This window comes from Carassius gibelio, chromosome A13, assembly GCF_023724105.1.
Source record: "Carassius gibelio isolate Cgi1373 ecotype wild population from Czech Republic chromosome A13, carGib1.2-hapl.c, whole genome shotgun sequence".
Classification (NCBI taxonomy): domain Eukaryota; kingdom Metazoa; phylum Chordata; class Actinopteri; order Cypriniformes; family Cyprinidae; genus Carassius; species Carassius gibelio.
This window is the reverse complement of record NC_068383.1, coordinates 6,691,125-6,717,664: the sequence shown is the minus strand read 5'-3', so window position 1 is coordinate 6,717,664 and position 26,540 is coordinate 6,691,125. Positions and strand designations below refer to the sequence as shown.

At 35.7% G+C, this 26,540-nt stretch overlaps 2 protein-coding genes across 3 annotated transcripts in view; one reads left to right on the top strand and one right to left on the bottom strand.

The window, feature by feature from the left end:
• Positions 1 to 5,879, top strand: part of LOC128025990 (collagen alpha-1(XIX) chain) — a 132,684-nt gene extending 126,805 nt beyond the window's left edge. For both annotated transcript variants that reach the window (XM_052612643.1, XM_052612642.1), the window contains 2 exons: positions 1,402 to 1,479; positions 3,202 to 5,879. In XM_052612643.1, coding sequence (XP_052468603.1) covers positions 1,402 to 1,479; positions 3,202 to 3,314 — 191 coding nt within the window. In that variant the 3' untranslated portion in view covers positions 3,315 to 5,879. The remainder of the gene's footprint in view (positions 1 to 1,401; positions 1,480 to 3,201) is intronic.
• A 1,270-nt stretch (positions 5,880 to 7,149) lies between these two features.
• LOC128026576 (collagen alpha-1(IX) chain-like) lies at positions 7,150 to 21,965 on the bottom strand. Its single transcript, XM_052613837.1, has 12 exons — positions 21,794 to 21,965; positions 21,406 to 21,459; positions 21,130 to 21,183; positions 20,544 to 20,599; positions 20,305 to 20,350; positions 20,162 to 20,203; positions 14,230 to 14,301; positions 12,940 to 12,972; positions 12,573 to 12,719; positions 11,354 to 11,408; positions 9,616 to 9,790; positions 7,150 to 8,397 (listed from the first exon to the last, which is right to left on the bottom strand). The coding sequence occupies exons 1-12, from the start codon at positions 21,857 to 21,859 to the stop codon at positions 8,394 to 8,396; spliced, it is 804 nt and encodes a 267-aa protein (XP_052469797.1). The 5' UTR covers positions 21,860 to 21,965; the 3' UTR covers positions 7,150 to 8,393.
• Positions 21,966 to 26,540: the final 4,575 nt, after the last annotated feature.

Sequence of the window (26,540 nt, the reverse complement as noted above, 5' to 3'; positions counted from 1 at the left end):
AGAACATACCCAATTATACTTATTACTGAGTGTGCAGTTATTATATTAATGTAAAATAATGTAATTTAATGCAGAGAAATATACCATGCTTTTTTTTTAATAATCTCAATGCAACATTTTAGAATATATTTTACATTTACTGCTGGTTTATATGAACAAATCTGCAAGCTTATGGAAATACAAATCTATTTTAAGATCAATTAAATGTAAATATATTTATATATAATATTTAATGTTTTCATTCTCATTTTTCTTTCTCCACAAGGTTTTTATTTTTTTCTTAGTATGAAAAATGACTTTAAATGTAAGGTCTTAGAAAGATGACAGTTTGTAGATGTTGCTACAGGCTGCATTTCGCTAGTATTGTATTGCAGCTCCCCCTGCCGCTATTTTTTTTTCCTGTTATAACTGTGCAGTATGAACTCCCCCTCAAGCAGGGGGTGGTAATGCAGTGATTGTGAGCGGCCACAGGAAACCATGATGTGATGCCGCAGGTAGAGTGCCGTCCTTCCATGGAATGCCATTGCACTGGATGAATGCATCTGAAGGTGTCCGGATGCACTTTAGTTAATTAGTGTGTTTGCTTGTGTAAGTTGCACATGTAAAAATTGGTACTGGTGACACTGACGATTACTGCATTATTTGGCATCTCTTGGGTATTTTCTTTTTCATTAACTCCTACAGTGTTTCTCTCTTAGGTTAGACTTGATCTGCCTCGGAGGAAGTGCATCACTAATACATGTTTATTTTGACTGGAGGCAGTTTTCTGCATGCCATTATAAAGATAATCTCCGGAGTGTTTTTTTTTTTTTTTTTTTTTTTTTTTTGTGTGTGTGTGAAAACAAGACTAAAAGATCAGCTTCAGCTAATGTGTTTTTATTTGTTTGTTTGCCTGCCCGCTTCGTGCGACATGCCGTCCAGCACTGTCAGCATTTATGGTGCTCCTTAAATACTTTGAAAGCGTCTTTCTGATGGATTTGGCATTACTCTTGAAGGGCTAAGGAACTTTCTGAGTTCTGAAGGATCTGAGACTAGTTGTGTAACACAGCTGATTTTTGGTAGGGCTTCATGTTGCATTTCAACCTTGTACTTTTGGGAAGTGCACCACTTTTCTGGAAATGTAAAGTCTGAGATCAACTGAATCTAGAAATGAATCGTTTGGAAGTGAGGTCTCAGCTAATCTGTTAAGATAAAGTATGTCAATGATTATTTATTTTACCAGTAGTGTAGTGATAACTAAATTCTGCCTATTAGTCAAAGATGGTAAAAATGGAATACAGAACAAAGAATTATAAGTAAATTATCACATGACCATTACATGTTACGTCTGCATAGATTAATGAAGAATAATATATGTTCTGCATATCTCACACTGTGTTTTTGTGTGATTTACTCCTGCAGGGTATCGAGGGCAGAAAGGGGAACGGGGTCATATGGGGATGGGACTTCCAGGACCTTCAGGCCCCACTGGCCCACCAGGTACAAAACTCAATTTCAATTTATGCCATTTTGCCATCGCAGCTTTGCTATCACAGGAATAATTACATTTTAAAATAAAAATGTCAAAATAAAAAATAAATAAATAACACTTTTTTTTTTTAAATGGTAGTAATATTTCACAATAGTACAGTTTTTACTGTATTTGTAATCAAATAAATGCAGCCTTGGTTAGCATAAGAGACTTCTTTCAAAAACATCCAAAAGAAACTTTCTTCTTTCAAAAAATCTTACCGACACAAAACATTGTGGGCTGGGATGATAAATTGATGCAGAATTGATTCGTGGATCGATTCTGAGATTTTCGGAATGCATCGCGATTCTGCTGGAATCGATTCTGAGATTAGTTTTAGCAGCAGATGGAGATATAATCTAGTTTTTATCCGCAAACTCAAATGCTCATGAAGAACAATGCTAAAGAGCGCTTGTGCGTCCAGCTATGTAACATTAATTTCACCTCGGCTCAGAATGCTTTTATGACGCACTATTAATGTAAATAACACCCTTGTAATTCACTTCAACCTTTTCGAATTTTATGAATGATTATTTTAGGTGTGTTATTATATATTATTTAAGTGTGTGTAAGGATTTGGAAACAAGCAGAGTACGGCTGTTTCTAAAGCATGCAGTGCCATCTGCTGTTCAAAACTAAGCTCACAATCGACTCCAGAAAGAATCACGATGCATTCTCAAAATCTCAGAATCGATGCTGAATCATTTCTCAATTCGTGATGCAGAATTTTTTTTCCAGCCCTTGTAATTCGTTTTTGCTATAAACCTTCAATGGTGTCTTTCCCTGTAGGTTTCCATAGAAGAGCATAGTTTGTTTTTTACAAAATGAGGGTTAAATTGATTCATTTTGGGACAGTATGCTGCCAATGGACCTTAAGATGTATTTAACCCAGAATATTCCTTTAATACATGAGCCGTGCCACCACTTAATGAGTAGAGATAATAAAAAAAAATAATGAAAAAAGATCTTCTTGTTGGTTATTGCTTTTAAGACTGAGAGCTACATTATCTGTTATATACTGTAATAGCATCTGTTTTTAGATCAACCTCATATGTAAAACAATAGGAAAATGTTGCTTTTTGGAAGGGTCTAGAAAGGCCTTCTGTGCTTGTAAATACATTTCTGTGATAGCCGTTCTTTACACTTAGCTTGCTCTTGAAACACACAGAGTGTAGTCATTTTTTCAATTGGTGCTTTAATGTTTTGCTTTCTAAAAGCACAAGCAGATAATGGCACTAAACTAATGACATTCTTTAATAAACGCCTCTTTTATAGAGGTACAAAAGTGCTCACTGATTGTTCTTCAAATGCAAAAACACAAAAGAGACTTTAACTGGGGGTTCTTTATAATTGCACGGCACACTGTTATCGTTGTATGCTGTGATTTCCTTCTTCCCCTCATCCTCTGCAGTTATAGGGTAACAAGCCCATACAAAAAAGTTTTATGGATTTTATACACTGCACCATTCTGTCGTGATCACTCAATGGTAAAAGTGCCTTTAAATAACAGTGTATACAAAGGCAAACATCATTATCATTATTATTATTACTGCTCAGACAAACTAAACACCAGAAATCACCAGAATACTAGTAAATCCTCAGTATCATGTTTCACACAGGCGTTTTCTTCAGAAAATCTAACATTTCTAGTTTATTCTGGTTTTTACTATTTGTTCTTGATTCGTCTACAGGTTCACCCGGAATAGGATCGCAGGGGCCCCAAGGTCCCCCGGGGTCCCAAGGTCCAGAGGGAAGATGTAACCCCAGTGACTGCTTCCATCCACACACCAGACGGGATGGGTAGAATCTGACACATCCTCATCAAACCTGGACACCAGTGAACCAGCTCATCTTCACAAGCATTAAATGCTATTAAAACAAACCTAGGATCCCTGCCGGAGGAGAAGACACGCAAACGTCTTCCCCATAGAGCAGCCATTACTGGTGATGTCATTTCATCATTTAGCTCCGTTTCATTTCCCATACTTGTGACCAATGCATTTACTCATTTCCAAAGTTTTGTGAGTATAACACGATCATTACACTAATCGCACCGGACAGGTTTATCAGAGGCGGCACGGTCAAGGCGAATACTGGTGAAATGAGAATTTACATTTACTTATTTTCTTATGCTGAGTTTTAATTCAATTGTGATGGCTCTATGCAATCTAAAATAGAAAAGGAGTATGTTAACAAATATTAAGTTTGTGTAAATAACAGAAAATGTAATTGTAAAAGGGAGTTAATGTCATGTTGATCACCTCAGATGCACTGGTGTGTGTGTCTGTGTGTGTCTGTGTGTGTGTACCTACTTAACCATATTTTGTGGACAGATTTGTACCCAAAAGTGAGCTAAACCTGACAAAATCTCCAAAAACCTCCCTTTGGGGATGTTCTTATTTGTAAAACTGGGATAAAAATAAAGTAAACAAAGGTGGGTTTTTTTTTTTTTTTTTTTTTTTACAAATTCTGAAAGTTTTCTGTAAGGTCTAGGGTGATAGAATATACAGTTTGTACAGTATAAAAACTATTATGCCTATGGAATGTCCCCATTTAGATAGCTAAGTAAGTGTGTGTGTGTGTGTGTGTGTGTGTGTGTGTATAAAGAATGAAAACATCTTAAACCACTAGTTAAATAAGTAAAAAAAAAAAAACGAATTAAATATTTTTTTATTTCAATTAAATAATTCATACTAATTAAAATAATCATATAAAATATAAATAATTTAAAATAGTTTTGTAGTATTTATTTATTATATATTTTTTTTGATAATTATAAATATAGTCAAAAATAATTGTTACAATTTGTCATTTAAAAAATAATAATAAAATAAAATTTTAATTCCGAAAATCTCTTAGATGTTTCTTGTTCATTTAGTCTTTGTTTGTATTCCAGACTCGGAAAACTTTTAGTTCCATGTTATATAGATTTTGAATCCCAAATTTTAAAAGTGATATCAGACTTTATGTTAAGTTTTGACCAAACACCGCAAGAAATGATAAAATAAATGATTGTACTGATCTTGCTGTGTTGGCCAGTGTTGGCGAGGTGAAAACTGCTCATGACATTAATAAGCTTTAATTGTTTACAGGGAAATAAGTGCTGTTCCTCTTTTCTGACTGTTTAATAAACACCATCATACCGGTGTTGTATGTATATTTTGTTATATACCTAGTTTGTTTTTCCAGAGAAAAGATGTGGAGTGCTTTTTATTTGCATTTGAACATATTTATCTCTAATTTCTTTTGCTTTGTATGGAAAGCATCCTTCCGTGTTACTTGAATATTTTTATAAGACGACAACTTTGTCAATATCATATTCAGTTTAACAAGCAGCAAGCCAGTTAACATCAAACCTTGTAGATTTTACTTTTCATGGGCAGCAGCGTGTCTTAAGACCACGTTTCCGTATAATTTAGTTCTTTATTTATTGGTGTACAATTTTAGGATTGCTGTTTGGATTAAGGTTTTATTTATTTTATAGATATCTGTAATATCCTGATCCAGCATCAGTAGGTGAGATTTACTGAAGGCGCATAAGGGTCATTGAATCTTTCGACTACATCCATCTGTCTCGTTTGTGAAGATGAAGGTTGCTGGAGTCATGTGGGCGGATGAAAGTTTGGGACATTCTGCTTTTGGTGCATTTGTGCTGCTTTTTCTTTTTCATCTCTATCTTCCCAGTCTCCTTCATTACATCTTTCTTGCTTTCTATCTTTCCCTCTTTCCTTCTATCCATTCATCCATCCTTTCTTTCTTTCCATTATCTGTTCCAACTACGGTAAAGTGTGACAAAGCAAAACCTTAAAAGTTTTTTGCTGTTTTACTCTTATTAATTTCAAGCTTTAATTTTTTGATGTAATGTACCAGAATACCTCTTCTGAGAGTTCAAATATTGATGGTTCAGGTCATTAGACTCTTTTGTGAGAGATCGGTGAACTGCTTGTCTAACACAAACTAGAGAGAATCCTTCTTACTAAGCATCTCAGAGTCGGCACAGCTTTGTCCCCTTTATATTTTGTTACAGTTGCTTTTGTCAGTTTTATCATGAAATATGTTTGTTTTTCAGTCAACCACAGATGTTTCATTTACAGATACGGGCTATTAAGGACATGTAGCATGGATACAATATTATTCTCAAGGGCTAATCATGTGGACTTACTTGAAGGACAGTCTTAAGACAAACACCACATCTACCTGATATGCATTGCATCACCACCTGATGGACTTTCTGGAAGATGATTCTGTTTCGATATGTTTCTGTTCTCAATAGAATGAATGCTCATTGTGGTCAGATAACATGAGCATTTTTGTGCTTGTGTAAATGCATTTGCATTGTACATTGTTTTAATAAATGTATTTAATGTAACGTTCATTGTGAAACAGTAGTGTCTTGCATGGCTCTCAGTATGCAATTGTATTTTTCTGACTTATAATTCATGAGGGACAATAAGAGCATGGAGATGAGTTTAATTTGTTGGCAAAATTTGAGAATTATTACCATTGCAGACTTATAGATTAAACTATGAATGTACTAACATTTGATTCATTACCATTATTTTAGAGATACATGTAGATACCATTTTTTTAGAATTTTTTTTGTACATTTTTGGGTGTAATGTGTAATATTTTGATAATATTAATTTAACTGTTTTGGGTGTTTCTCATACATGTGTGACTCTATGCAATATTGCAATACATTTCATATTTACTGTGGATTATGTACAGCACAATCTGTTCAACCTTTCAGCATTTAAATGATATTGTTGTCATTAAAAGTGCATGAGATTTGAATATGAACAGTGACCTCAGAAAAAAAATGTGGAAAGAATAGTACACCCAAAAATAAACATTTCCTGAAAAAATAAATAAATAAAATGATCAAAAAAAAAGAGAAAAAGCTCACTTTCAGCCCATCCAAGATGTAGATGTTTTTTCATCAGAACAAATTTGGATTTGAAAAATGGATCCTCTGCAGTGAATGGGTGCCATCAAAATAAAAGTTCAAACAATGATGAAAAACATCACAATAATCCACACGTAATCTACACAACTCCAGTCCATAAATTAACATCTAGTGAAGTGAAAACCTGCATGTCTGTAAAGAACAAATCCATCAAGACTTTTTTTTTTTTTTTTACTTCAAACTATTGCTTCCGGTTAAGTATAGTCATATATATTGTCTTAATCAGGAGAGAAATATACTGAAATTAAGCATCATTTACAGGTAAGAACAGTCAGTTGGTGGATTTTTGATGTTTGAAGACAACATTGCATGGATTTTTTATTATTTATTATTCTTTCACTAGATAAAGCATTATTATGGATTATGGTTTTAGCCCGAAGTGACCGATTACCATGGATTTATTTATTTGTTGCAAACACACAGCTTTTCACTTCACATGATAGTGATTACTTGTAGATTATTGTGATGTTTTTTAACAGCTGTTTGGACTCTCATTCTGACGGCACTTATTCACTGCAGAGGATCCATTGGTGAGCATGTGATATAATGTTAAACGTCTCCAAATTTGTTCTGATGAAGAAACAAACTCATCTATATCTTGGACGACCCTGACGATGAGTGCATTTTCAGCCCTTTTTTTGGGTGAGCTATTCCTTTAAAGTCTTGTTTTCTCTCTCTCTCTCTCTCTCTCTCTCTCTCTAATGCTATTGCATGTGTCTAAATATTGTCTAAAGTATCCAAATGCTCTTTGAGGCCACTTTATGTATTAAATTTCTCTTTTTAATTAACATTTAAATAACTTAATTTTTAAACTTGCTTTCACTTCATGCTTAAACATTGTCTAGTCTGTACTGATGTTCAAAGTTTTAATTGAAGTGAATGCCATTTTATGTAATTCTTACTTAAAATCTTCCTGGCTTGATTTTGTTACTGAATAATTGCAAAGTTCAGTTTGCCAGCATTTAAATTAGCATCTACACCAAGGGTGTCAAACTCAATTCCTGGAGGGCCAGAGCCCTGCAGAGTTCAGATTTGCCTCTAATTAAACACATCTGATCCAACTAATCAAGTCCTTCAGGCTTATTTGAAAACTACATGGTATGTGTGTTGGAGCAGGATTGGAACAAAACTCTGCAGGGCTCCGGCCCTCCAGGAATTGAGTTTGCCACCCCTGATACAGTGAAAGAGCAAACGAAATGTGTTTGTACAAAGTTTATCGTCATCCAACACCTATGTAAAATAAATAAAAATACCATGAAACGACACATCTGCATTTATCTCGTGTGTATGCAACGCCTTCCCGCCCACAGTCCTAGAATAATAAATCACCAATACTCTTTAGCGGGGAGTGAATTTCTTACAAAACCACTTTTAAATCATTTACATAGATGTACAGAATATATTGCAGCATATCTACATATATCCTCTCTCCTTTTGGTTTCTGACAGCGGGTCTCTGGCAGCCGTTTCAGTTATGAACTTCCAGCACCATCAATATTTCTGGCAGGTTTATCTTTGGCACACAGAAATTAAAAAGGCCTCCGGTCTGAAGGCCACATTGATGTTTGTTCACTTCCTAGAGCAGATTTAGTACGAGTTGAGAAAAAACAGCTTCTAAAGTCTACAGGAAATGGCTTTCAGAAGAACATCAGATGCAAAATAAGTTCTGTTAAAGTTGATTTCACCAACAGATAACTTAAGGTGAATGAAAAACGTGTCTTATTGGTTTGGATCAAGAGATTTTGCAGTTTTCTGTACATACTGTAGGAAGTTGGCAAAGTGTTATCTGCAAAGCCAATAATGTTTTGTGCTTTCTGCAGAGCTGGATAGTGGAGTCTCTCTGAATGTCCAGAACAGTGATGTTTTTAGTTTCCACCTGGTCCCACGCCCATCTTGACCGTATCCTGGTTTTCCAGGTTCACCTGCAAGACAGAAGAAGGTCAGTCATCTCTAATTTTAGATTGCAAAAGGCCAACGCTTAAGGTCAGTCTCATTTGCATTTCCACAAGGACAAAAACCTGAATGAGATTTGAGAGTCATGGAAGGCAAATAACCAATTTTTATGTTGTTTTTACATTACATATGGCCTGTAAACTTGTTTCATCCTGTGGTGGAAGCAAGCTTTCATAGAATTAAATGGTTGAAAATATAAACCTGAAAAAAAATGTATGACACCAGCAGATCTGTCTGTTACAATTAGAGCACTAAGTAACGACTGCAAGAACTCCCATTTAAACAGACAGCTTCATTCGACTGACAGTAAGCGTCAGTGACACATATAGAAAGACAACAGAAGGCTTCATATACCTCCAATTCATCAGACATCTGACAGCTTCATTTAACACCAATTTAACTTTGCTCTCAAAAGTCTATTAACAGGATGGAGCTAAATATATCTCCAGCATCATTTTAGAAATTAATTGAGTTATTTCAGAATGAATTGGTTTGCAGATGATATTATTTTAAACCCCTTCCATTTATGCATTTTTTTTTTTTTTTTTTTTTTTTTTTTTTTTTGACAAGAGGAAGTAGGACATGAGATTGAGTCAGAACGCACCTGGTAGTCCAGGAGGTCCCGATTTTTTTGCATGTTCTCAGTAGCATTAGGTAACTTAAACAAAAACAAAATCTAAACCTAAAAAAATAAATAAACAAAACTCCTTTTCATGTTTTTCTAAATATTACTTGCAACTAGCTACAGTTCATCGGAATTGAGTTTAACTTGATATACTAAACTGACAAACTAAAACAAATTTAATAAAAAATTACATGTAAAAAATTTAAATGAACCGATGACAAATCACAATAAAATTACTAGAACTTTAACTGGTATTAAAATGATAATGGAAAGTCTAAAAATAAACACTGATTCAAAATATTAATAAAAACTATATTAGTTCTTCAATGATACTAAAATAACACTGATGATGGTTAAATGTCACATGCAAGTAAACGGATTAAATATTTAATCCTGTTTATTTAGTTTTATCTTAAATTCATTTAAAATTTACATTCAATTTAATTATTCACTTTTTATCAACCCATAAACTCCTATTTGGGAAACCATGCTCTAGTTGTTGTTCAAAGACCAAAAAAGATCCTGTTAAGCAGTTTGAACTCATAGTCCTATATTAACTCACCTTTCAATAAGACCCAGAGGCCCTTTGAGTCCCGGGAGCCCTCTAGCACTAGCATGCCCAGGAAAGCCACTGTCACCTTGGGGTCCAGAAGGACCAGGGGGACCGGGTCTCCATGGCAGTCCGACCGCGCCAGACTCTGGTCTCCTCAGACTGGCAGCCGGTTGGGCCAACTGCTCTAAAATGGCAAAGACCAAAGGCACTAATGAGTGTAAATGGTCCACTGCTATTTATCCACTGATTTGGAGTTGCACTCATTAATTAATGAGTGCATCTAACACTGCACACTGACTGCTTTATGTTTTGTCTATTGTGTTTCTATACTAGTGTTAGGGTGCCTCCTTGAGGATGATACATCTTCCTGCTCTGTCCTCACATGTTTCCTTCACTGTATTGTCCACTTATACTTAAAGTTGCAATGAAACGGAGATAGCAACAGACCTTTTCTGCCATATTATGATGCACATTTGAGAGGTTCTATGCATCAGTTACTAATTGGGTTTTAAGATGTGGGTGTTGCTCTCAAAAATGAGGCAGATGAATGTGAGGTTAGAGGGGTGAAGTTTAAGTGGATTAAATGATTGGAGAAGTCTTGGATGCTTCACCAGAGAGAAGTCTGATGTTTCACTGGAATATCCTGTTATGATATTATAAGAAATCATGTACAGATGAATTGTTCAAAATAAGATATTTAACATGCATTTCAAAAATAGACTCCAATGCACTGAAAACAAACAATTCCTCAAAGGCTGGGTTTTTTCCCGTTTTCCTGTCACTAGTACAAAGCACATGAATATGCCTTATTGATGGTTAAAGTTGTGCACACCTTGTTACACACCTTCCGTCTTGCAATTCAAGCTGAAATGTGTATCTTCTTGTATGCCACTTTGGATAAATGCTAATTGTGTAGATCTGTCAGGCCTGGTGCAATTCTAAAGAAGCCACATCTCTGACTCTTAAATGCACATTCTGTAAGTTTTGGGTGTAAAATAAGACCCTAGACTAATTTAATATTTTTATAGCTCTGATATTTTTATGTGAATATGCAGATCATTCAAAAAAGGGTTGCAGAATGCTGTTAAAGCCAATTCCTTTCATTTGTCCTCATTCATCCTCTTAATAGTCTTGTACGTTTTCAATTTGCAATGGGAAATTGAGCATTACAGAACAGCATTGCTGCTGTTTTTAAAACTTCCTTTTCCATTGTGTGACGGGATAAAAGTGCAGACCGATTTATTCCTGATGTAAAGAATCCAATCCCTGAGCCATTGAGCAAGTGAATTTCAACTTTCAGTTGGAAAACGTCCTGAAATTGTATGCAGCACGATGCTTGACTGAGCTTTTTCAGAGAAGGTTTGGTGGAGGAAAGCAGAGGCGGAAGGAGGAAACTCATCACTATGAGGCAAAAGTGCAGATCAACTAAAACGAACATGAATTTTTCAGTGAAATGTGAATGAAAAAGTCATGAGGGTATCGGCAACATGCGCTCGATAGGGCTTAGAGAGAGGCAGAACGAATGGCTAACTTTCTCTGCTCATCAGAGTAGAATCAAAAAGAATCTTTGAAACAAAACACCAATTTTTCCTTCCTTTCATCCCACTCCTTCCGTCAGTGGTCCGTGCTTGTGTTCTCCTGCCTGGAAAGTTCTGATGCAATGGTGGCAAAAGAGTGGCTCTGCATGCATAAAAGGGAAATTACGTTTAATTCTGAAATGCTTAAAAGTCTTTGCTTCCAGACTCACCTTGCATAACATGCATGCACACTTGTCTGATGTGTTGATCACTTGGTTCTTTACCCTGTGAACACAGGAGGAGTTATTTGGAAGAAAATCACACAATCATGTGACTGTTCATTTCATCTCATTTCAAACCACTAATCAGCTCTACCTCAGAAAATATCTAACAAAAACATTGGAATTGGATGCAAGTGTTCTTAAAAGCTGCAGAATGTTTCAGTTTTTTTCCTTGATGTTCTTTTCCAAACAAAATGAGTGTGTGCAACAAAACGCAGACAACTATGGGGTTTCCGAACATTTTGGCAATTTAATTTTCAGTTTCTAGTTCTAGTTCAGTTTCCTAATATTCATGATTATTGGATAAGGATAAAAAAAATTCATTTTTTAGCCAATTAAGTATATTTTGATTCAAGAATAACTGAAAAAATGTATAGTCACTATAGACACCTACAAGACTGGAAATTAGTTTTACATTTTACAGTATTTAATGGTTTTCAATGTCCATAGGAGCGCTCAATAGGTTCAAAATAATATTTTCTCTAGTTTTGATGTCACAGTGTGGACATGTGAATAATACAGAATAATTGGGAAAAAATGTATGACGTTGTTTAATGCTGATAGTTAACAAAAATCTGCTAATTTTAAAAGCATTTAAATGCATTGAATAAGTTGACAGAATCAATAAATCGATAAATAAATAGTTATAAATATATAGCAATATAAACCACTACCGTTCAAAAGTTTGGGGTCTGAAAGAATTTGTTTATTCATTTATTCATTTATCTATTTATTTATAATATCTTATGCTCACCAAGGCTGCATTTATTTAATCAAATATACAGTATAAAATAGTCAAATGTTTTACTACAATCTGGCTAAAATATTCAGAGTTCTTTGATGAATACAAATGTACAAAAACATTTATTTATTTGAAATAAATTTTTGATAGTATTATAAATGTCTTTACTGTCACTTTGGACCAATTTAAGGCATTATTGCTAAATAACAATATATATATAAAAATACCCTTGAACTGTGTACATGCAAAGCAACATCATGTGCAACAAAACAATGAAAACTACCAAGGAAATGGTCTTAAAAAGCAGATAGAACATTGATAATGCATATCTACATGTGAAGGGAAATTTGTGTCCGTCTTTTTTAATAACCTTGCTCCTGAAGTGTTAGTGTTAATCAGTCTCTCTTTTAAAGGTTGGTAACATACCACTGGTCCCTGGGTGCCACGAGTTCCTGGAGCTCCTCTGTTCCCCTGCATGCCACGTGGTCCAGGACTACCAGGAGGCCCCTCAATGCCAGGCTGGCCATGGGCACCCTCTGGTCCTCTGTTACCCGGATCCCCCTGGTTACCTCCCTGAAAACCAACCAGAGACATTAGTATACAAATAGATGTAACACTAGCATCTTCATACAGTAAATCATCACAATATAGCATTTAATTGTCATATCTATGAACTAGTGTGAGCTGAGATAAAGCCAAAGAAAACTCTTCATGGATTATCTAAAATCAGAGCCAAGTGCCGAATAGACAGTACTCAAAAATATTCATAAAAGAATACTGATCAAAAACTCACTTCTCCTTTTGCTCCAGGTTGGCCAGGGTCACCCTAAGTACAGAAACAACTTGAGATTTACAGTGCACTACAATATCTCAAAACTCAGTGTACATTAGCATGCTGTATTCATATTATTTTCAGCTCAGTACTGTATTTGAGAGCTACTCACAACATCTCCCTTGTCTCTTCACCTTGAGTTCCCTACAATAAAACGCATCACTGTGAGGGATATCATTTCATAGATGTCTATGTTCTGTTATCTGTGGAGTTCTGTTACTGTAAGACTTTGAGAATGGATTGTTTTGGTGATAAAATGTAATTGGACGAGCTGCATTCACTGCCTACAGGAACCACATCACTTGGTGAGAGAATTGGTTTGTGATTTTTATTCTTAATAAATCATTATATAGATGTATACTGTATTTAATTCTACATGCAATAAACCATTTGATTTTGTCTGTTACAGTCATTTTAATGTGTTTTAAAGGGTTTGGCGGCCTTTGACTATAGTAACAGCCCTTTATCACAGGTCATATTTTTGTTATTTTTGATTTGGTTACCCTGATAAATAATGTTCAATTAAAAACTTGAATAAACTTATTTAAATACATGTATACATTCGTTTTCTGCATTCATTTTAAAAGTATCTGGGGTAGTTTAGTTTTGCAGTGCTGTATCTGATGAGAATGTGAATCATGCTCTTACCTGTTCTCCCTTTGGTCCAGGTTCTCCTGCTTCACCCGGTGTAATATCCCATTCAGAAATTCATTCCCATGAATGTTTACCAGTAAGCATGTGTTTGAAGAGTTCACTATAACAACAGTTGCTCAATATTGAACACTCAGAATTTAGCTCCGTCTATAAATCCCACATCTGTTTGAGGTTCTTTTTTCAAATGCATTAAGGAAAACATTGAATCTAAAATGGACCATTGTACTTTCAAAGCTTTTTAAACTTTAAAACACCAATGGAAGCACATAATAATTGCAGTGCTTTAAATGCTAGAAAAGTGGAACCCTCACTGTCTAATTAAGTAGGAACAGTGAATATAAAGAGGTTAGCTATTTTTTAAATTGCTGCAGATGACTTTTTGCTATAGTTACAGGGATGCTGATGTAGCAGAACTCCATGTACACTTTAATAAAATATAGAATGAAGTATAAAAGCACCAATCAGAATTCCTGACTTCAATTTCCAGAGGGTGCACAGGTTTTATCAATTCACCAGGGAACAAAATCAAAAGAAGGAAATTCTGAGATATTTGGCATAAAAAATATATCTGAATATGCTCGGCAGAGATATCCTCACCCTATCTCCTTTTATTCCTGACAGGCCTGGTGGTCCTGGAAGTCCAAGAAAGCCCAAGTCACCTTTAGGACCCTGAAAAGACAATCAATGTAAGATGACACACAGTCAGAGTCTGGGATTTACTGTCAAGTTCTGGTAGATGTCTTTTTAGATTCCTTCCTGTCTCACTGCGGGATTTCCAAACAGATGGGAAAAGTTCAAAACCTTTGTCAATAAAGAGAAAAGACTGCAGAATCCTTTAGTTCCCCTGCAAAAACACTCTCATGCATTTTTAAAAAGAGAGTGCAGTCTGAGAAAATGCTGATAAATTTTGTATGTCAATGTACATCAGTGTTTTCTACAATGCTGATTTAATCTACAGTTCCATACTTATATATTCCAACCCTATATGTTTTAACTGAAATTCACTCTTAAACTGAGGCATTTAATTGATGCATTTATTTTTTTATTATCGTTTATTATTATTTATTATTTAATTATACATACATATATATATATATATATATATATATATATATATATATATATATATATATATATATATATATATATATATATAAAATAAATAGCTGTATGAATTAATTATATACAATTAAATACATTATTACAGCTTTATATAGTAAAACATTTTTTATATATTTATGAACTGTGTAAGGGAAACAGGTCAATTTAGCTCAAAGGGAATCATTTAAGATTTTAAAGGGAATTTGAACAGAATCACTGTTTCACGGCTGCTCACGGAGACGCGCCTGCGGTTCAGTGAACGAGCCGTTTAACATCAAATCTGCGCTGGATACTAATATCCAAACTATAGTGAAAACACTATCAATTAGCACAGTAACAAGATCGACAGTTTAAGACATTAACTTGTAAGCACAAAACACAAGATACTTCTCTTTTCAATATGAATAAGGCTTTATTAGATAAATCTAAGACATATAAACTAATCTAACATATAAACGCACGCACGCACACATTCACACAAGTTGCAGGAAGGTCGAAAGTTAGGGAAAGATGAGTTTAAGAGAATGGAAATATGGAATCCCAAGTTTACAGCAATACGTTAAATTGCATAGACATGAACAACCATCAATCACGTAATTAGCGCTCGCATTGAGTTCCTCAATGTGACTAAAATTATATTAGATACACCAGCACAACAAATATCTGGGGATACGTTGCCTTAGTTTCCTGTGAAAGGGACTCCCGTTGAAAGGGGTATCCCGGTGTCGCTGATTGACTGAAAGTTCAGTTGGCTGAAGTGACGTCTTGGGGAGCCCGTGCTTGGGCGTTGGCTGAAGCTGGAGTTGTGTGGCTGGTCAGAGTTCAAACGCGCAGACGAGGTCGACGTTACAAAACTTAACTCAGAACACGAAACTCTCAAACGGAAAAGAAAAGAAATAAAGTTTGACGAGACTAGGTTGTGTTCCTTCTCATTGTGGCAGCAGGCAGGCACGCTGGAACCGCGCTCAAAGAACAATTATGACTACCGCATGGCTAGATGCTACAAGCTAAAGCTAGGTAGCAAAGCTAAAAGCTAAGAGCAGGCATGACTGATAGCACGAGCAATGCTAGAACTAAAAGCCGACATGGCTAATAGCAGCAGCTAGACTAGAACTAAAAGCAGACTAAAAGCAAGGCATGACTAAAAGCGAAATTACATCGTGTCCAAAGTATTTAAAACTTCCTGTTGGCCACCCCTCAAATGTTGCCTTGACCAATCAGATATGTTCTTGAGTCTTGGGTATCATAAATCATTTGTTTATCTTACCAAGCATGTGGTTCTTGCCTCACAGGGTCTAATTTTGGACATGATTCCTATAACATGATTATGATATATTTTACAAATAAATGATTGTCAGGGCAATATCAAGCAAGAAAATTCAATCACACACATATCAAACACGACTATGTACCCTTCAGCTATACCATAGTCATTTAAAGAAAACATACACGATAAGTGATTATAACATGATAGTCAAATGTGTGGGTTACACGTAAATGAATATGGAGTTAAGCAATAGAATGATTCATTCATAAGTCTTTTTTGAGTTCATTCTGGTCCATATATAATGTATAAAAAGGGTTTCTTTGCCATTCTCTGGCAAAGGACTTTTCTGTGAAGACAAAGGTTTAAAGCCCTTCCCCCTTAGGAATTTCAGTCTGGTTTCACTGGCTGGGGGGGAAGTCAATGCAAGTATTTAACTTGATCTCCTGGGTTTACATGTGATGTCCAGCGTTGCATTCCAATCACGAACAATAAATTTGACAATCTCTTCTTTGAATTAAAATTGTCAATAATTGTTCTATTGGTGTTAATGTTGAAAGCTGTTGTGTGAACAAGTTGGTTGGTTGGTTATCTTGTTTGGTTCCTGTGGCACTAGAACTGATTTATGACTTCCTGAGGAATTCAGCTCATGTTTCAATGCACACAGCTCTGATAGACTCTTTGATTTGTCTGATTTGACTCATTTCTGCTACAACTGGAATAAATAAATGTCAATTTTGAACATATGTATGTCCTGTAAATGCTGCATTTTAAAGTAACTGTCATAAAACGATATCGTTCAGGTCTGAAAAAAACATGGTTTGTTTTTTTTCCGTTTGTTTTTTTTTTTTTTTTTTTTTGTACAAATATCTAAGCATCCTTAAATCACGATACATTCACTTAGGAAGAAAGTTTTACATAAAAGCCCAGTTTCACAGACAGGGCTTAACTTAAGGCAGGACTAGGCCTTAGATAAATGAAGATATAAAAAAAAAAAAAGCCTGGGAAGAAAATGTTACATGTGTGCATCTTGAGACAAAACAATTGGACAGACGTACTGTATATTAAGATGTCAGAGCAAGATCTTTTCAGTTGAGCTCATACATGCATTGTAGTCTGAGACTAGCCTTAATGTCTGTGAAACCGTGAGATAAAGTCTTGTTTTCAGATTAAAAAGAAATAATAAGTGAATTTACCCTTAGAACAAGAACAAACACCAGTTGGTGGGGTATGAAAACTTTTATTTTAAGTAAATTTTTCTGAGCCCATTGGCAAATACTGATGAATTGTTTCCGTTAAATTTATTCCTTAATTATTTTATTTTATTTTTACTTGGTCTTGAAAAGTCTGGAATTTTCCTTCATAAAACCTACTGAAACCCGTATATTTCTAATTTAAATAAAATTATAATGTTGCAATTTATTCACAATACTTCCATAATATATTCATGTTTAAAGGTGAGTGTTTGTGTGTTTAGATAAGTGTGTGCTCATGGGAATGGCAGGGGAACAGAGGGCTGTTTGAGAGACACTGCTGTGAGACAGTTCACTCTTTACTATGAAAACAGTGAGGTGAGATCCCATTCAAGAGAGAGACCGCTGGCTCCAGTCTCTTCCACACTTACCAGCAGTGTCTGCATTTCAAAACTATGTATATCTGCCTTGTTAGACCCTCAAATTACCACAATATAAAGTAACAAATTACCCTAAAAGACTATCAGTGAAAAGTTTTTGAATTCACTGTGCACCAGATGGTCTAAATAAGTAAAAGCGATCAAGCTCAGTGGATGTCAAAATGACTTGTTTTCTCTTCGAACACTGGGATAATAGAATAATTCACACGTAGTGCTGCCTATGACTTGTTTTGAACTTTGGGTTCGCTGCCAGCTTATAGGAAAGAAAAACTGAGACCTCTTTGTAGTTTCTCCAACACAGCACAAAATCACTTTCTCTTCAGTATGTTTGTCTCATTTTCCAGTAACTAAATATTTAAACATCCTTAAAAAGAGATTTTCTTGTCAAGCTAAACTAAGTTAAGAACTAAGTAAAGATTTTTTTCCCCTCTAAAATAAATAAATGAATACATGATGTAAATAAAGAAATAAATATATGAAAGTCTTTAATTAAAAAAATAAATAGTACTATTTCACTTGTATTTCAGCGAATTGCAGTCAAAATGAATTTGTTTTAAGGATGTTATTATATTTGTTCTGGACAAAGGACAGACAACTCTAATTAAGATCAGTTATTTTTGCAGTGTAGACCAAATGGAGAACAAATGAATTAAAATTAAACCTGAAGTCGGCTTCTTCTTGGATATTTCTGCACATAAAATCTTCAATTTCAATTTGAAAGCAAACATTTCTCATTATACTCTTCCAGGAGCAAATAATCTGAACTACACTATCGTATAGCTAGCCAACATTTGTTATAATTTTTTTCTGTCTATTTATATGTCTTTTTTTCTCTACAGGCAAAGGTTTTTACTTTGTTCATTAATTTGCATGATGAAAGTATGGCAGATGCTTGCTTTGATATCACAGCTATATCATTATTCAGATTATGCACTTCCTCTGGCCCAGGTGGCCCTTGCTCTCCCCGTTCTCCCTAAGCACAAGGAAACCATTATAATTTGCCAAGGAAATATTCCTTGGTAAGTAAAGGAATATTTACTTACCAAATCCAGCCTGTCTAGTAGACATATACTGCTTTGTGTACTTACAATGGGCCAATGGGCCCGACTTCTCCTTGTTCTCCATGCTCACCCTGAACAGAGACATTTACTATCTGTTCCTGCACAATAATTACAGACCTGTAATTAGCGATTGGGTGGCTTACCTAACGATTTACCTGCAGATCCCATAGTACCAATGAGGCCTGATTGTCCATTATTACCGACGAGAAAAATTAACAATAATTGATATATATATATATATATATATATATATATATATATATATATATATATATATATATATACGCACACACACACACACACATTTAGAATTTACCTTAAAATCTATATTCTTAATAACAGTAATTTTTTTATAAAAAAAAAAAAAAAAAAGGTTTTTAATTATACAATAACACTGTAAAATGTAGTCTTTTTTTGCTTCAAATTTTTATACCGTACATTATAATAATGTGATGCCTAAATTCACTAGCAACTGATTGATTTGATTGATTGAATTTATTTAGTCAAAACAGTATAGATTTGAATATTGGCCATTTTTATTTATCAGCCATAACATTAAAATAATGGGAATATGTATCAGCCAGAATGTCAATGTTGGCAAAATGCTAAAACCAACCGACATGGTTAGATAGTTACTTAGTCTATGAATAGCAATAGGCCTTTCAGCTTTATAAGTCAGTGGATCTGAAACATATGGAAAATGATGTTTGCTTCACTGTCCTGATAAAAGCTTTTGTCAGATCAGGGTGAGAAAAAAATGTGATGACTTTGCACCGAAGACAGATAAATTCAGCAACATCTCTCACCTTCTCTCCAGCTTCACCTTTTGGACCCGGGCTTCCCGGTTAACCCTGCAGATATGGAAGAGAAAGTCACTAAATATCAAAATGCAGTTGCTTTAAAGCTACGTCTCCTGAAGGAAGTAAAATGCCTTCTCTTTGTTCTGTAAGATCAAAGTCAAATCCAAGGGGTGGATCTAAACCCTCTCAAAATGAATGACGATGTGAATTAGTCATGAGGGGCTGACATCATGCTCGATAAAGTCAGAGGTATTTTATAATCTTGCCCCTGCCATGGAATAGAGAACAAATTATTGACATTTTTATGCTCTGCTATTGTGAGCTATTTAAAAATTTAAACATTTTCATGTCTGATGAGGATCAAATGAAAGTGAATCGTGGTGCTAGATCTTGTAGAAAGAAGCTGAGAGTTAGGATACAAACGCGTTTAAATGTGTTTGTTAATGTTCTTATGCTTTCGAAAGAAGTCACTAACAGCATGCTAACCAAGGCTGCATTTATTTGATCAACAACAAAAAAAAAACTTCCCCAAACCGTTAAATATTAGCTTCAGGTATTTGAACTTTCTTATTCTCTGAAAAAGATTTTTGACCTTCTTTACAGTCGATATGGCAGTTCATATATTGAATGGATTTTTTGTTTTATCATTAAGACTTACAGGGAGTCCTTAAAGGCCAGCTTCCCCAGGGCTTCCAGGTTTTCCGGCGGCACCCTGTAAAAGGTAAAAAAAAAATAAAACTCATTTACCACTGTCATACTTTTTACATGGCCATGGTTGAATAACGAAAGCCAGAATCTGCTGTAACTTGGCACCTGGCATGCCAGGGATTCCCTCACGTCCATCCACACCTGGCAACCCCTGGAAAAAGACACAGATTGGTGCTGTTTGGATGCTTACAAACGCCTTTAAGCAAATTATTTTATCTGCCCTAACAAAAAAGTACCACAAATAACCATACTGCAATGTTTTTCATGCTATTACCATCTGACACCATCACTGTACCAGAAGCATTTTCATTAAAGGAAGTGAAAGTTAATGGTAAACCACATACACTGCCTCCCTCTTCGGACCTGGAAGACCAGTATTGCCTCTCAGCCCTTGAGGTCCCTGCAGAAAGAGATAAATTCATTAAAATCAGAATCAGATGTACTTTTTCACCCTTAGCATGAAATTATGTTCCTGGAACAACATTGTTTAGTTGTTTGAATGTTGTTCCAGGACTAATCCTGTCCTATACGGCTAAATCCCATTTAAAAGTGAAAAAAGTGACATGTATGGTGACCAATACTCAGAATTCATGCTCTGCATTTAACACATCTAAAGTGCACACACACAGCAGTGAACACACACAAACTGTGAACACACACCCGGAGCAGTGGGCAGCCATTTATGCTCCGGCGCCCGGGGAGCAGTTGGGGGTTCAGTGCCTTACTCAAGTGCACCTCATTCATGGTATTGCCGGCCCAAGACTCGAACCTACAACCTTTGGGTTAGGAGTCAAACTCTCTTACCACTAGGACCCAACTTCCCCCAGGATCCAGGTTATAATGGGCAACTTCTCACAGGCTAATTTAATAATCAAAAAAACGTATACTGTGTGTAATGTTTTTGTCATAATGATGGTTGTTGTAGTGTACCTGTTCACCTTTAGGGCCAGTTTCTCCCATTCCTCCTCTTTGGCCTCGATCCCCCTCAGATAAAAGAAAAAACACATCTCAGATATCTGCTAATATTGATTTGTTGATTTACACCCAAGGCTCAGGACATCAACTTCTAGTCATGCCCACTTTTAAAACAGACTGTCTCCAAAGCCTTCAACTGTGATAGAGTGGCTTTCCAGTTTCAGGATTATTTACAGCTTTAGATTAGATTGGTTTTCGTTTGAAGAAGATAGATGAAGTAAAAGAACTTACTATCGCCCCTGCAACACCCTGAGAGCCTGGGTCTCCGTCAACACCTCGAGTCCCCTGTAAAAAAAATAACATATTGTTTTCAGATTTTTCTTTTTTCTTTCATAATACACTTTATTTTATTATTAATTAGTAACATTCTGATTCTTTAAACAGTAGTTTTATGCCTTTTAGTTTATATAAATGCATTTACAATATAGTCTTCCTCTTCCATGAAAATGGACAAAAATATTGAATTCTCAATTTGTATTCAGGGGTGTATAGAAATATTTGTCCAATCAAATGCTGTCTAGAATGAGAATGTCCCTCCCCCTGAAACTACATGTTTTTACCACATTATGAAATAAACCAAACAACATGACATTTCCGTCAACCTCTATCAAAATCTTACAGTTTTTCCTTTGGTACCAATCATACCAGTGGCACCTCGAATTCCCTGTGGACCCTGAGAGCACATCAATAAAACAAGGCTTAAAGACTAGATCTAGATATAGTCACTGATTTAATTCTTTGATTTAGTGGAGATTGCTGAAATAAACAGGAAATGCACATCCAGTTGGGCCTTGAGCTCCGACCTTTCCAGGTGCCCCCTGATCTCCTTCCTTTCCCTAGATAGATAGATAGATAGATAGATAGATAGATAGATAGATAGATAGATAGATAGATAGATAGATAGATAGATAGATAGATAGATAGATAGATAGATAGATAGATAGATAGATAGATAGATAGATTTTTAAAATGGGATGGCATCCTAAACTGATCAAAACACATCTTGCTTTTAGCGTAATGCTGAAAAATTAACAGCAAAATTAAGATTGAGGTAAATGATGTGCTGATTCTGTGCCAAGCGTCTTGAGGACAGTATAGCAAGCATCCCCGTGTAAATTAAATGTCACCACACTAACTTATTCTTACGATACTCAAATCCCTCATTATTCTTCATGCACCGGTGGACTGTAATTCTAATGCAGAACTTTAATAGACAGCATTTAAATACATCCTGTACTTTAATTCAGCCCGAGTGTCAGTGCTTAATTATAAATGAAGCTCTTTAATGATCTCAAAAATGTCACAGCTGGAGAAAAAAATGTCTCAAACACAATATTTTCTCATTACAACAGGCCTATTTTAATTCAGATTCACTCTGCAGAACTTCATGACACATGCTGACCTCAAACACACATTAACACACACACACGTAGACAAACCCAAGATGCCTCTGGTCACTGTACATTTATCACTTAATGCACTTAATGTCCAAATAATGCACGGTTGAATTAACTGAAAAAAAAACAAATTGTGAAATGTTGGGCACTTCATGCACACAAATGACATACTGGAGGGCAGTAGCACCTCACTGCAGAACACAAGATCCGGGGGGCGTGGTTGGTTCCACATCTAGGGGGTGGAGATTGGTAGGTTTAAGAGTGGATATGGGTGGGTTTAGGGATCAGAAGGTGGAGAAGGGGAAGGTTTAGGTATATATAAGGTGGGGGGAGATGGATCTGGATCTTGTGTTATTCAGTGAGGACCATCTCCTGGAAGGGGTAGGCTATCAAACTCTGATGTTGGATGACAAAATAACCTTATAAAAATCAATATACTAGACAGTTAAGTACAAAGTGCATAGAATAGCTGTATAGTGCATAATTTAGGACAGAGCTTAATATATTTATGTGTGTATGTGTGTGTGCAGAAGTGTTTGTGTGTAAATACATATGTGTATACTGTTCTGAAAATCACACTGCTGCACAATTACTGTAAGGAAAATCACATAAAGCCATAGAATAACAGACCACGTGAAGTGCTGTGTTTGAACACCGGTGAGTTTAACAGGATCTGATGAATCTGACTTGGCTGCACAGATCAGTGAGCACACAGACAAGATTAGGAACTAGTGGTCATGTGAAAATACTTATAATTCCCTCTGTAAGGCCAGTCAGTACACTGATTTGAGCTCTGGTCCCTACTGAAGCAGAAAACTGAGAAGCTCATTAGTCGCTCACCTTTTGTCCTGGGGGGCCATCGAGGCCGAGTTCTCCTATGGGGCCAGTCAATCCCTAAAGAACATGGAGGGGAAATGTTACATTATTACCTCTTACAATAACAAACGATGGAGGACTGTAACTGAAAAGGATGTTTAAAGGCAGGGTTTGTTGCATGAAACTAAGCTGAAGTTTCAAACATTTAACCAACCAATGACTACTCAACAATTAGCCACAGAATTTGATGCCAAAACAAAATAATCTGTCATTTCACAGGGAATCCTCTTTAATTAAAGCTGCGGTAGGTAACTTTTGACGCTCTAGCGGTTAATAAACAGAACTGCTTGCGTCTTGCGGAAGAACATCGTAGCCGGAACTACTTCTCTCTGTTTATGTCTATGAAGAATCACAAAGGTACTGGGTTACTCCGCCGCGGTACCCCAGAAGCAATCTAAAATAGTCTGAATATAAACACTTATAATAGGTGCACCCTAGTGATTCAGGACAAGCTAAAAACACAATTTGGAAAATGGATTCATGGTGTACTCGCTTATTATATACATTTTTCTACATTTTGAACACAAACAAAGTTACGGACCGCAGCTCTGATTGGTTATTTTTTACCAGGAGCGATGGAGTTTCTGCAAATGGCAATAGGACACTGGGAGGAGCCAGAGGAGCTTGATTTTTTCACAGATTATCTGTCTCATATTCTACTGTCAGGACATAATGACAGGTTTAACAAATATGTAAAAAAATATATATTTACAAAAGTTACCTACTGCAGCTTTAAGTCTAGGCTTCGGGTATCTGTGCTTAAACAAAAACCCTTTTCCTGTGTTCTTTGCTCCAGTCTGGAATGAGAAATTCCTGACATTTTTGACCCATCTAAGAGTGCCGACCACCACTGACTGAACTCTGTGAAACTGAGGTTTGCTTTCCCATATAAATGAGAATCCAGAAGAGTTTTTTAATGCGTTTCCTTACATCAGCTCCAGGTGATCCAGCAAGGCCAGCAGAACCAGGTTTTCCAGGGTCCCCATCAGGGCTCTTCAGTAGAAATAACAATATGTAATATGCAACAAATTCCTATATAGCAAGTTATAATCTCAATGTATGACACACTGATAATCACAGCCGAACGTCTCTCCCCCTGCAAGAAACACATACTTTTAACTCTTCTGTAATGCATAATGGTTTGGTCATTGAATTGTTTTATATTTTAATTTATGTTCAGATTTTAAAAAATCAACTCACATCAATGCCGTCTATTCCAGGCACACCGGGAGGACCAAGAGGGCCGGCTTCAGCCCTCTGTTCAAAAATAGAAACTACACAATGCTCTCCTATAGTAAGTTCATATGTATATGTTTATAGATGCATTAATACAAAGCTTGTGTAATATGAAAACTAAAATGATCCCTCGGGTAAAAATATACAACAAATCATTCATGCAAAAAAAGTTTAAGCAAAAGTTTAAGCACTTGAATGCTATAGGTGTGCACGTACAAGATATGGACCATACAGATGGATTCAAAATTGCAGTGCAGCCTATAATATCTCACAGAATTTTGATTATGTTTAAGAATGCAAAGTTTATTTTTCTTTACATATGCTGAAAATGTAAGCGCTCACCTGAAACTCTGCCTCAGATATCTAAAAGGAAAAGAACAAAGAAGAGGTTGCATTTTCCTGAGCTGTGCAGATGACAGATATCTCCAGCAAAATCAGTAAAAAGGGCCCGCGCACACCAGCAGCGCAAGCCATGCCTTCCCAAAGACACTAAAGCCCCTCCTTTCTGGGATCAGTTGGATTGACGGACCCCCCTACCAAGAAACCCAACTAAATCCCCTGAACACAAGGGAGACCTTAACCACAGAGCCCTCAAACATACGCATGAGGTGGTTTGTTCTGGGTCTGTGATTGGAGGACAGTAGCACAGTTAGAGGTGGAGTCCGGTAGACTTTCGAATAGATGGCGGGAAATATTACTGGACTGTGACATTTGACCTCTGTTAACAAACACTACACTCTTAAAAATAAAAGTTCGTTATGATGCCATAGATGCCTTTTTGTCTAAATGGCTCCTAAAAGAATCTTTAACATCTGAAGAACCTTTCTGTTTCACAAAAGGTTCTTTGTGGCGAAAGAAGTTTCTTCAGATTATTAAAAGGTAAGAAACAAATGGTTCTTTGTGAAACCAGAGATGGTTCTTCTACTGCATCGCTATGAAGAACATTTTGAAGCACCTTTATTTTTAAGAGTGTAATTGGTCTTTTGGAGACAGAGTGAGAATGCTGGAAATAGTAGAGCTGTACCATTAGATGCAGTTTTTGAAGTTTGGACTTTTAGTTTCTTAGATTAAAATTGTGATGTTAGACATGTCTCACCTCCCTCTTTGCAGGAAGGTCACCGCATGTGTCTCTCTGTGGGATGTTTAAGTCACAGTGGATCAGCATTGACTGCAGTTCAAACTGAAACAACAGACCAACAACCATCAAAAAGCATCATGATAATGTGTGCCTGTGGGGTGTATTGAATTGTTTATCATTATATTCAAAAATGTTCAAAAAGAGATTGATTAGTTTTTTTTGTTTAAGAATGAGCTTTTTTATGTTGCACTTTTTGTAGTATATTATTTTTGCAGAACAATGAATTTAAATTAGTTTTCTTGTTGATGGTAGTGATAGACTGAGCTCATAATATGTGCATATATCATTTGCTGTCACTTAATTTAAAAATTACTCAAAAGTTACTGACATAATTACTTAGAGGAAGACACAAACCTCATGTCTGATCGTATAAATTTACACACTAAGACTTTACACTACCGTTCAAAAGTTTAGGGTTTTATTTTATTATATTTAGAATGAAATGAATACTTTCATTCAGCAAGAATGTATTAAATTAATAAGAGTTGAGAGTAAAAAACCTATTTAAGATTTCTATTTCACAAATAAATGCTGTTCTCTTGAAATTTCTGTTGAGCCAAGAATCCTGAAAAAAATTTATCACAGATTAAACAAAAAATATTAAGAAGCACAGCTGTTTTCACTGTTAATAATAATAAGACATGTAAATTAAAATGATTTCTGAATGCCACTGAAAACTGAAGTAATGGCTGCTGAAAATTCAGCTTTATCATCACATC

Bases quoted from the DNA above. Each gene is read 5' to 3' on its own strand.
- LOC128026576 (XM_052613837.1), bottom strand. From the start codon at position 21,859: ATGTGCTCTCAGGGTCCACAGGGAATTCGAGGTGCCACTGGTATGATT. The intron at 21,184-21,405 runs GTAAGTTCTTTT...CTTTTATCTGAG, and splicing joins AGGGTGTTGCAGGGGCGATA to GGGGATCGAGGCCAAAGAGG. The intron at 12,720-12,939 runs GTGAGTTTTTGA...GTTGGTTTTCAG, and splicing joins AACCTGGAGCAAAAGGAGAA to GGAGGTAACCAGGGGGATCC.